The 11,999-nt window shown below is 41.4% G+C and overlaps 1 protein-coding gene across 2 annotated transcripts; it reads left to right on the top strand.

Moving 5' to 3' along the window:
- Positions 1-16: 16 nt before the first annotated feature.
- Positions 17-11,889, top strand: NECAP1 (NECAP endocytosis associated 1). 2 transcript variants are annotated; one of them, XM_082349262.1, is made up of 8 exons: positions 17-171; positions 5,571-5,671; positions 5,828-5,932; positions 6,622-6,703; positions 7,529-7,637; positions 7,736-7,919; positions 9,727-9,829; positions 10,156-11,889. In XM_082349262.1, exons 1-8 carry the CDS (start codon positions 77-79, stop codon positions 10,202-10,204), a joined length of 828 nt encoding a protein of 275 aa, XP_082205388.1. In that variant the 5' UTR covers positions 17-76; the 3' UTR covers positions 10,205-11,889. The 2 variants fall into 2 exon arrangements, with proteins under 2 accessions (XP_082205388.1, XP_082205389.1); XM_082349263.1 differs by lacking the exon at positions 6,622-6,703 and having other exon boundaries at positions 5,806-5,932.
- The last annotated feature ends 110 nt before the right edge of the window (positions 11,890-11,999 follow it).

The raw sequence follows: 11,999 nt of genomic DNA, 5'->3' as shown, positions 1-11,999 counted from the left end.
TAACGCGACTCCCCGCCTCCACGTCCCGCCCCCGTGCTGACGCCGCGCCCCCAGCTGGGCGGCGAGCAGAGGCAAGATGGCGGCCGAGTTGGAGTACGAGTCTGTTCTGTGTGTGAAGCCCGACGTCAGCGTCTACCGGATTCCGCCCCGGGCCTCCAACCGCGGTTACAGGTACTAACCCCGAGGTACTGCGGCACGCGCGTACTCGGTCGGGGCTGACACTTTGCTCCTCAGTAGCACGCTGCCCGTGCCTGCCACTGCCACCTCTGGGTTGTCACCTTGCTAGGCTCCCCACCTGGGTTGTTGTCACCCTGTCCTCCCGCTCTTCCCCCACTCTGGACTGCTGTCATCCTTGTTTCCGCCGCTTAAGAAAATGACTATCCTGCATCCTCCCACCCCTCCTCCCCCGGACCCCCTCTGGGTTACCCCTTTGCTCGCCATCCGTTTCCAGTCGTGTCTGCTCTATCACCAGTCACCTTTCCTTCGCTCTTCCCTGCGTCCTTTAGCTTGTCACCCTCATCTTCCCCTCGCTGTCTGTCCCCGCCCCCCATTTCCAGTACCTCGTGCGTATTTGTGGGTAATCTTTGTGTCGTTGGCCCCTCTCTGGATGAGCTAATTTGTCTTTTGTGCTGTTCCGTCTTGTCACCAAATCTCATCATCCACCATATGGTTTTTCCTGTCAGCTCTTTTGCCAGTGGGCAAAGGTTATGATCCTAAGTTTTCCAATGGTTGTCCGGTCTGTCTCTTTTCAATATGTTTTCTTGGTGATACTATAGTATTTTCAATCTTTCTTCCCTACCCCCTTCTCTCCATTTCGCCTATAGCTTTTACTTCCAGAGTTAAGGCAGCATTTTCACTGGAGGGCTGACTAACCACCTTGTAATCCAATGACTGGGAGGGTCTGAGTATGCTGTAGCAAGTCACCAAGTCATGTAGTCCAGAGAGTTCACATGTAACTCACTGGGTTGCATGTTAAAAAATATGAGTGTGAGCCCTCGCGACTTTACAGCTGTATGATTTGAGACAAGTCTCTTAGCCTCTCCAAGCCTCAGTTTTCTCATCTGTAAAATAGAAAAAAAAAAAGGTGGTAATAAAACCTGCTCTAGCTAGGTACCTTGTAGAAGTTTTTAGAGGGTTAAATGAAATCATACAATAAATATGAAAAAGAATTTAAGATAAATTTCCTAAAAAGAATTTAGGAAAACAGTAAAGCAGTATATAAATATGAGATACTGGTTTGATTTCTCTCTCTGACTCACATCACCATCAGGATTTTCCTCTTGGCATTTATTATTACCTCGGCTGAAAAGTTATCTTCTCCCTGTGTCCAGTGTTTTGCCTCGTTATCAGAGGTTCATTCATCGTGAATCAGTATCTTTCTGCTTGCTGACCTGTGCACTAGACCCTGTGGGTTGTACCTTTTGGCAAAGAGGTAGTCCTGATTTCAAGCTTTCAATCATACTCCAGATTGACCATGAATAAGACTCTACATGCTTTTTGATGGTAGTCACAGGTACTAATACGTGTGCGTCAGTTGAGAACTCTCCTTCTTTGGCGAGCCCTCCTTGACCTTCCATTCTGGCTTAGGTGTGCTCTTGGTGCTTCCATAGCACCTGGGCTTGTCTTTATCACAGAGCTCTTCCTTCTGCATTCTCATTGATTGTTTGGTCTCCCAGTTCTCCAGACTAGACTGTGAACAACTTGAGGTCTTTTTAAACTTTATATTCCTAGGGTCTAGCACAGTTTCTGGCACATAGTGGAGACTCTGTAAATGTTGACTTAAAGAAATTAGTAGATTACATTTAAATTAGCATTGATTGAACTGTGAAATAAGGTAAAATAGCTCATGACCTCCAACTATACGCGTTGAGACTTCCTAAAGGATATGATACACGTTGAAGTGAGGTTCTGTTCTTTTTCTTCTACTTAAAGCTTTTTAAAAGCTTGAAGCTTCTCTCACCCATCTGCTTTCTCTGTCTTCACTTCTGGTTTATCCTTTATCCTTATGTCAATTAACTGCATTGAGCCATCAAAGCAATTTCTTAATTTTCCTCTTTTACCCTTTTTCTTGTTGTCATTCTGTGTTTTCCATGCTTATTATTGACATCTTATCTTACAAGAGGCTTTTTACATCAACCACTCTTAGTCAGTGAAGAGAGCAGAACTGAGTTTGAATTGTGATTCTCATTTATTTGCTGGGTTACCTTTGGCAAGTCACTTAACTCTTTCGAACTTTAGTTTCCTCGTCTGTAGAAATGGATATAATACTTACTTTGTGAGATCCTCTCAATTTTCACAAGAATGGGCATAATGCCTGGAACAGGTGCTTGATAAATATTACTTTTCTCCCTTTTTGTCTGTGTCCATTTTACATTATGAGCATGATTTGTTCTCCAGGCTGCCATTAAAGGATAAACTGGACTTTGTAGGAAGCAGGAGAAATGCTTTCTTTGAGTGACTAGTAAGATGAGAGGGAATAATTGACTTTGGTTCACTTAGCATAAGCTGTTGCTTCCCAGACTTTCACTGACCAGACTTACGGAATTTAGGTTGATGCAAAACTTATAAATGGTTAGAAAATGGTTTCCCAACCTATAAAACTTTTTTTTATTCATCATTACCCTCCTCCTCAGCTAAATCAGTATTAAACCCTATAGTGTGTTTTAATGTAATGAAAAGAATGCTGGACTTTGAAGTTAGGGATTGTTACTTAGTGTGTTATTGTCTATTTCTTCATTTAGAGAGAGGTGGTAGACTTTTATGCCTATTCCATACAGCTGCTATAAGACTTTTTGCCAAGGTAGATGAAAATTTGTGAGGTTGGTTTAGAAGATCAGTAAAACCAAGAGTTCCTCAGGGTAGGTCAGGGGAGTGGGAGAGGAGGTAAGGCTCAGGGCTGAGGGAAACTGCTGCCATGAGTATCCATTCATTTAGTGAGGATTTGTTAAATATTGGCCACCAGACACACAAATAAGCCTAGGAAGCTGTCCAAAGAAGCGTGTCTAGTAGGCTTGTTCCTAATATTTTCAGTAGCCCATTTCCACTATGTCTAGCTCATGGCGGTATAGTGGAATAAGTAACGACTCATTAAAAAATTTTCATAGACAGGGACCTCTAGAGCTTGCTCTAATCTGGATCAGATTCAGGTACTTGAGGGTCTTTGAGGCGGGACATCAAGAGAGAAGGGTGTGACAAAGATTTTATCTTGTAAATCCTGTTCAGAACTTGTCCTAATTTAAATTTTCATTTCTTCCTTTCCACCATTTGCTTACCATCTTGTGAAACTTATTTTTATTCAGATATACTTTATTGTTACCTTCCTAACCTGCAAGTATTAGTCTTTAGGTTCCCAAGGGATGAGTTTTTTTTTTTTTTGGGATGAGTTATTACTGACTTTTATTTGCCCTCCCTTTTCCACACTGCTGGCAAAACAAAATCACAAATACAATGTTTTGTAAAATTGTTTCATGTTTAAATAATGTCTTAGATTTCATTCAGATTCATTTATAACACAGATCATAAGGATTCAGTGTTTGTACTGTTTCCATGGACATTTGTATCTCTAATCCACAAGTCCTTCCTGAAGTCCAGATTCATATATTCAAACACATACTCTGTATCTCCTCTTGAAAATCTGTAAGACATCTCAGACTCAACATAGCCAAAACTGAACTCCTGATCTTTCTTCCCAGACTTGCTCTACTTGTAGGCTTCCTCATCTCAATTATTGGCAATTCCTCTGTTCAGGCTAAAAACCTTGGAGTCATCCTTGATTTTATCTTTGATGTCTCTCTTTCTCTTCTACCTCAAATCCATTCCATTAGAAAATCCCGCTGCCTTACTTTAAATATATCCACAGTCTAGCCACTTCTGCTCCTTTCTCTTCCTAGTCACCATCGTGACTCTCCTAGATTAGTACAGTAGTCTCTTAACTAATCCCCCTGCTTCAGTGTTCATATTGCTGCATCTCTGCTATGATAGCAAAGTAATCCTCTTAAACTAAAAGGGAGATCATGTCACACCTCTTCTTAAATGGCTCCTTTTTCACTCACAGTAAAAGCCAGAGTTCTTACAGAGTTCTTACGATGGCTTATAAAACCCTACATGACCTGTCCCTCAGTTAGCTCTCCCACTTCATCTCTTTATTCTAACCACAGTGGCCTCCTTGCTTGAGGGCAGATAATGGCAGGCATGCTCCTATCTTAGCGTCTTTGCACTAGCTGTTTCCTACACCTGGAATGCTTTTCCTCCAGATATCTGCATGGGTAACTCTCACTTCCTTCACATTTTTGCTCACATTTGCCTACCTTGTTAATAAGGCCTGCCTTATTAACCTTGACCACCCTTTTTTTTTTTTTTTAACATCTTTATTGGAGTATAATTGCTTTACAATGGTGTGTTAGTTTCTGCTCTATAACAAAGTGAATCAGTTATACATATACATATGTTCCCATATCTCTTCCCTCCCGCATCTCCCTCCCTCCCACCCTCCCTATCCCACCCCTCTAGGTGGTCACAAAGCACCGAGCTGATCTCCCTGTGCTGTGCGGTTGCTTCCCACTAGCCATCTATTTTACATTTGGTAGTGTATATGTGTCCATGCCACTCTCTCACCCTGTCACATCTTACCCCTCCCCCTCCCCATATCCTCAAGTCCATTCTCTAGTAGGTCTGTGTCTTTATTCCCATCTTGCCACTAGGTTCTTCATGACCTTTTTTTTTTTTCCCCCCCTTAGATTCCATATATATGTGTTAGCATACTGTATTTGTTTTTCTCTTTCTGACTTACTTCACTCTGTATGACAGACTCTAACTCCATCCACCTCACTACAAATACCTCCATTTCGTTTCTTTTTATGGCTGAGTAATATTCCATTGTATATATGTGCCACATCTTTTGAATGCTGCAACATGTTCATTCTCTCACGACCCTCCCGATCTCCCTTTTCTGCCTCTGCATTTTCTTTTTACCGTAGCAGTTATCACCTTCTGAGATGTTAATTATTTTACTTATTTATTGCTTCTTTTTTATTATCTATCTTCTACTAGAATGAAAGCTTCATGACGGCTTTAAATTTCGTTCCGTCTTGTATCCCAAGTACCTAGAACAGTACCTGCAACTTAATACACACTCTGTAAATATTGGTTGAATTCAGTGAAAGATAATATGTTTAGGGATTTGGGAGGCTTCTGTTACCTAATATATTTCATTTAGTAGACTTTGTTGTTCCCTGATCAGCAAAACACTATTATATAAAATACCATCTACAGTATTATATAAAATAGTGTCATTGTGATAAATTTTTAAATTGCTTTTTTTTGTACTTTTATATACTTTTATTGATGCTTTTTGGACTTCAGTAGTAACCTTCTATTTGCTTTGGACTGTGTGTAACATGAGGCATCTGTATAGAGAGAATCATGAGTTAGTCTTTTGATTATTTAATACGTAGAAAGAGTAAGCAGTTCAGAAGAGGGAAATAGAAATATGGCAAATGATCCTGCGTAGGTTTTTAGTGTATTAAAGACGTTGACCCGAGGCCTGAGGCTTCTCCATTTTCCTATCCTAGGGCATCTGACTGGAAATTAGATCAACCTGATTGGACTGGTCGCCTCCGAATCACTTCAAAAGGGAAGATCGCTTATATCAAACTTGAGGATAAAGTTTCAGGTAATCTGTGCTGGTGACTCTCTAACATATTAAGGATATTGGTTTGGTGTTCTTTTATAAATACCTTCAAATTGGGGACTGGCATGGAAATACTTGTTAATTGAGTTTTAAATGTTTGTTTCCTTTGCTCAAAGAAGTCTTTTCCTTACCTGTCAGGGGAGCTCTTTGCTCAAGCACCAGTAGAACAATATCCTGGTATTGCTGTGGAGACAGTGACAGATTCCAGCCGCTACTTTGTAATCCGGATCCAGGATGGTACTGGTAAGGGATCAGGGATTTTGAATGGGTTGAGATTAGGAAAATAGTTAATGCAGTTCAACAGAAGTGTGCCCCAATGCATTTATCTTACTTCAGTTTACTAAATTTTTCCTCCCCTTTGTCCAAAGTTAATTCTAGTTGCTAAAGGAGAAGGATTAACATGTTTGTAATAGATATGAACACAAGTTCCAAGATGTGGTTATTAAAAGTAGACGTAAATAAATCAAAATGTTTATCTAACCAAAGAATTGACACATACTGCCTCTTCATTGTTGTGGTGGTTTTTTGTGGGACTATCTTACATCAACTGTGTTTACGGCAGTCATCTTTTCTCCAATCAGAGGTTGGCAAATTTTTTCTGTAAATACACAGATAATAAATATTTTAGGTTTTGTGGGCCAAATGATCTCTTGCAGCTACTCAGTTCTGTTGATGTAATGTGAACGCTGCCATGAATGGTATGTAAACAAACTGGTGTGCCTTTGTTCCAGTGAAACTTTATTTACAGGAACAAGCTCTGGCAGCATTTGGCCCATGGGCTGCATGCAGTTTGCCGATCCCTGGTCCATGAGAAAATATTTCACATTCACAGATGTTATCTAGTTAGGGTAAATATTACATTGATATTTTCATTGGATAGAGTTTGCCCTAAGGGATACTTCCTGTTCTGAAGATTCCTGTCTTTTTCACAGGGCGTAGTGCTTTCATTGGCATTGGCTTCTCAGATCGGGGTGATGCCTTTGACTTTAATGTCTCTTTGCAAGATCACTTCAAGTGAGTGAAGCTTGTCTTTAGTTACCAGGTTACATGTTTGGGGAATGCTGCTCCTCAGTTGAGTGGGCACTATCTCTCTTACCTCCTGGTTTCTTTACTTGGTAAACTAGTTCACGTGAATATAAATCTTCCCATTCACTCTGTTTTCTTACATTATATTTGTATCTGTTCTATCCTTTCCTTATAGCTAGAATATGTTTTTAATCCCTTGTACAGTGGTTTGAGATGGGGCTTTTGTTTATGCCTCTGGGGAATTTGCCCTTGCTTTTAGGTGGCTGAAGGAGGCATAACAGTAACAGCAGGGCTGTCTGTGAGATATGTGGGGAGTTATGTGCCAGTTTTCTTACTCCATGTAGCTGACATGTTTAGTGCCTGTTGCAGTACTTCTTCAGCCCATTCGATCTTGGCTCAGCTGTGGTGGACAGCACCATGCACGCTGTTGGCTTCCTACCTCAAGCGCAGGCTTTTCTGCCTTAGGACTTCCTGAAACTGTGGAAGGCCAGCCAGTTAGCAAGGGGGGCAACCTGGAAGGACTGAGGAATTAACACCCCCTCAGGGGCCGCCCTCAACCATGGGGGATGGGAATTGGTGGCTAAGTGCCCTCTTTTGGAGGGACAAGTTTAATATGCCTTTTGAATGGTTCCTCAGCGGTATTGAACCCCAGTTGCCCTTTCTTGGCTTTTCTTCCTTTCCTTTCTCACATCTCATGTTCCCTTACTCTACTTTCTGGAATCATGTTTCACATAAATTAGCTACACTCAAATTTGTGTGTCAGACTCCGCTTTCAGGGAATCCCAATTAAAATAACTTACTCTTTTACTGAAGGTGGGTAAAGCAGGAATCTGAGATTTCCAAAGAATCTCAGGAAATGGATAATCGTCCCAAGTTGGATCTGGGTTTCAAGGAAGGGCAGACCATCAAGTTGAGTATTGGGGTGAGTATGGTTCCCCCCACCCCTCCTTGTATTTCTATAAGCCTGTGACTTGCTCTTTTTCTTTCTCTCACTCTGCTTCTTTTTTTTTTTTTTTGTAGAACATCACAACCAAGAAAGGAGGTGCTTCTAGGCCCAAGACTACAGCGACTGGGGGCCTAAGCTTACTCCCACCACCGCCTGGAGGCAGAGTCACAATTCCCCCACCATCCTCCTCAGTTGCCATCAGCAATCATGTCACTCCACCGCCCGTACCAAAATCCAGTCATGGAGGTACTGATGCAGGTAACTCTCTCTAGCACTTTAACCTTGAGAAATCATATCTTAGGGTTTAACTGGGTAACACCTATTTGCCAAGGAGAGTGTCGATGGTTTTGCTGTTAAATGGTGCTTGACGCTGACAAGGTGATTCTGGAAGCCTCTAGCAAGGCATTGAAGCTTTTCTAGTGAGCTGAGAGTCATGGTTCTGGGTGGTTCTTTGGCTGAAAATGAGTAGATATTGAGAAGACTGTTTCCTTCACTGTACCTTGGTGACAGAGATGCTAGTGGGCCTGCGAGTCAGATGGACCAAGATTTTGGTCATGGCTCTGCTACTTTTTATCTGAATGTGTTGGGTAACATTATTTAATTTCTTTGAGTCTCAGTATCCTTACCTGTAAAATGGAGATGTAAAACTACCCCAAGACTGTGAGGGTGAAATGAAGTGATGGCACCTAGCCCAGTTCTTGGAATATAGTAGCCGTTCAGTGAATGTCATTTCTTAATCCGTTCCATTTCTTCACAAGGGCAATGAGAGGAAATGAGACGACATCTGGGTTTATGAGTACATTTTTGTTTTTCTTTACTGTCTGGTGGGAAAAAAGAATAGATATAGTTATTTCCATTTAAAAGATGAGAAATTAGAATTTGGGAAGGAATTTTCCTAAGTTTAGAGAACCTAGTATTAGAATCTGGGAGTTTTAAGTTATATCATTAATTAGTTAATTATAATTTAATATAATTTAAGTTTTAAATTATATCATTAATCATTTGTAATTGATTGCTAAGAGCAGACTTTCTCTTTCTGGAATTTTTGAGGTAAAAGTGGTTATAGGCTACTTCTTTTGGTAAGTGTTGCCAGAAGGCACTGAGGATAGTATCTAAGGTTTATTTATTTTTATTTTTTAAAACTAAACTTGATAATTGTAGATTCACATGCAGTTGTAGAAAATAATACAAAGAAATCCCACATACCCTTTACCCAGTTACCCTCAACATTTTGCAAAATTGACATTGAGACCATCTCATCATCTTACTTAGATTTCGTCGTTTTTACGTATTCTCATTTGTGTGTGCAGTTGACCCTTGAACAGTGCAGGGCTCAGGTGCACTGACCACTTCCTCCCTGCCCGCCCCCCCATGCAGTCAAAAATCTGTGTATAACTTCATAGTTGTCCTTCTGTATCTGCGGTTCCAAATCTGCAGATTCAGCCAACCACAGATCACGTAGTACTGTAGTGAGTGTTTATTGAAAAAAAATCCCTGAGTAAGTGGACCCACGCAGTTCAGACCCATGTCGTTCAAGGGTCGGCTGTCGTTCTGTGCAGTTTTGTCATGTGTAGGTTCCTGGATCCACCACCATGGTCAGGATACTGAACAGTTCCACCACGACAAGGATCCCTTGTGTCGCCCTTTTATAGCCACACCTCTTTGCCTCTCCCCACAATCCCTAACTCTCAGCAATCAGTCACTAATCTGTTCTCCATCTCTAATTCTGTCACTTCAGGAATGTTACCTAAATGGAACCATATAGTATATAACCTTTGGGATTGACTTTTCCCACTCAGGATGATTCCCTTGAGAGTCATCAAGTTGTATATAGCAACAGTTTGTTCCTATTTATTGCTGAGTAGTATTCCATGGTATGGATGTACCACAGTATGTTTAATCATCACCCATGGAAAAGCATCTGGGTTGTTTCCAGTTTTTGGCTGTTACAAACAAAGTCACTGTGAACATTTACGTATAGGTTTTTGTGTGAACATAAGTTTTTGTTTCTAAAATTTTTATTCTGTTTCCCCTTTCCTTATTTCTCCTCTTACCTTGTATTCAGATATCCTTTTAGATTTGGATTCTCCTGCTCCTGTAACGACACCAGCACCAGCTCCAGTTTCTGCAAGCAATGACTTGTGGGGTGACTTTAGCACTGCATCCAGGTATTAGCATAGGGAAAGCAGCATACTCTCAACCAGGGTATTGATGATGTATGTACAGTCAAGTGAAGTCTCTGATCTGGGAAAGCAGGGCATTTGTAGGTCATATAGAGTCTTCAGCAGGAATTCTAGGTAAGGAAGTATGGGAGTGCTGGGGATGGTGGGATAAGCAAGCTGTAGCATGAAGCTTGAGTGGAATATCTCAGGCCTTAGTAAGTAGAATTGCTGTGAAGTACAGTTTCAGGAATTCTGGGCAGAAATTTCTTACTGTTAAGGATGGAGTCCCTATCCTAATATGCCTTTGGCTATCTCTCTGTTCTGTCTCACAGCTCTGTTCCAAACCAGGCACCACAGCCATCCAACTGGGTCCAGTTCTGAGGAGCACCGGCAGGACGTTAAGGACAGACTTGAAGAATCACAGTGACCTTGAGGGCACCAATCTGAGGGGAGCTCGGAACCCCTTCCCTCCCCAGAACCAAAATTATTGAACGGTTGTTTTCATAGCTTCTCCATTGCGTTCAGGCTGGTGTGTCACTCCCCGGTGTTCCTTGCTGTACAGCCGAGAAAGTATTTCTTATCTCCGGTTCACTATCAGGGCAGGGGCATAGTGGGTCTTCTGATACTTGTGGCTGACTTTTGCAGGGCTCTAAAGGCCAGGGTCTCTTTGGTGGGGAAATAACCTCCAACATCTGTAAAATTTTCTCCATCTTTAAATTCTTTAACTTTTTTCAGAATCATCTCATGACCCTTGTGTACCTCTTTGTGAAGCTCTGTTTAGCAATTTCAGGGGAGACAAAAACCTCAGAACTTCCTTTTCCATTAACTGAAGACTCTAAAAATGGACAGACTGATCACAGTGTTTACAGGTTCAGAATTTTGATAGGGGTAGGTGTGCAGAAAGACCTGTTTCCTGGGTCTCTGCTGTATATCCTCCCTCAGGCTTGTCTTATTCAGTGAACATCCAGTGCTGGGTGCAGCCCCCTGACCCTCTAGTGTCTAGTGTGTTTACATGTCTCTTCCTGTGACAAGAGGGTTGTGTTGGTGGCACCCCACTCTTCTTTTGTGGAATAGTGCAGCATCTCTGATCAGTGGGTGTCTCTTGGATGAAGGAGGTTCAAGGGACTATGTTTTCCTACTTATATTCTAGAGAAGCAGTTACTTTCTTGCAGCTCCATCTAGTTGCTGCATTTGAAGCACAGCGTTACTTTGTAATGGCCCCATTATTTGTCCTAAAGTTAAAGGGTTTAGAGTTTTTAACCTAATTTGTAGAGCAGAGAGGTTGAAAGCACTTAACTCTTGTTCAGTACCCACATTACCTTGCTGCCTGGGTATCTGGCTCCTTTTCATACACATTTATTTTTTCAGTCCACCAGCTCTTCAACAGAAAGCTGCTGTTACATGTACCATCATTTATGAAGCAAGCTGGAGAGCCATGGCTTTAGCTGTGCTAGGTTTTGCCCAAATGACGGCTGCAATACCCATCACCAGGAGTATCTCAGAAGCAAGTTGCCCCCCCCCCAACTTTCCCTCCCTCTGCCCACCATTCCTTTTACAATGCTGTGAAGCGGTCCCACTCTTAGGTGAGCTGGCACCAGCTACTTTGTCTGCTAAGGGGCAATTTTGAGAGTGAAATGGGAGGATCTCACTTCTTCCCTTAGCACCTATTTGGATGTGTACCCTCTGGCTGAAGGGAGTCCTTATATTTAGTTTCAAAATAGATTCTCTCTCTTGGATTTCCTTCTTGACTCTTTTTAACTTTGGGTCCATTTTTTTTTCCCATTACTTCCCGTTCCAGGCAGCTCTATTCTTGCAGAGCCATGGCAGGACATTTAAAAATTCCAATAGAAAACACTAAAAGGAAAGCCTGTAGAATCACTAGTGACTAACTACTGGGAGCCTATTTTCTCAATCTTCCTCTATGTTGTGTTCTTTGTATTCTCAAGATGATAATATATTATGTATTTGAATTGCTGAAAAATTGAAAATGAACTTTCAGATATATGTATATAGAGCATATGTATGCTGTATTGGTGCAATAATGGTAATTAAAAATATGGAAAGAGGTAGTGTCTCTTTTATCTTTCTATTTGCCTGTTTCATTATCTTTTTTATTTAATTGACCCAATATAGGTGGCCAGTAGGTAATAAAAGGACATTTTATATCTATTACTCA

This window comes from Balaenoptera borealis, assembly GCF_965194805.1.
Source record: "Balaenoptera borealis genome assembly, chromosome: 13".
Classification (NCBI taxonomy): Eukaryota; Metazoa; Chordata; class Mammalia; order Artiodactyla; family Balaenopteridae; genus Balaenoptera; species Balaenoptera borealis.
Note: the sequence above shows the minus strand (reverse complement) of the source record. Positions and strands in the feature narration are given on the sequence as shown.

Bases quoted from the DNA above. Each gene is read 5' to 3' on its own strand.
- NECAP1 (XM_082349262.1), top strand. From the start codon at position 77: ATGGCGGCCGAGTTGGAGTACGAGTCTGTTCTGTGTGTGAAGCCCGAC. The intron at 5,933-6,621 runs GTAAGGGATCAG...TCTTTTTCACAG, and splicing joins CCGGATCCAGGATGGTACTG to GGCGTAGTGCTTTCATTGGC. The intron at 7,638-7,735 runs GTGAGTATGGTT...TTTTTTTTGTAG, and splicing joins CCATCAAGTTGAGTATTGGG to AACATCACAACCAAGAAAGG.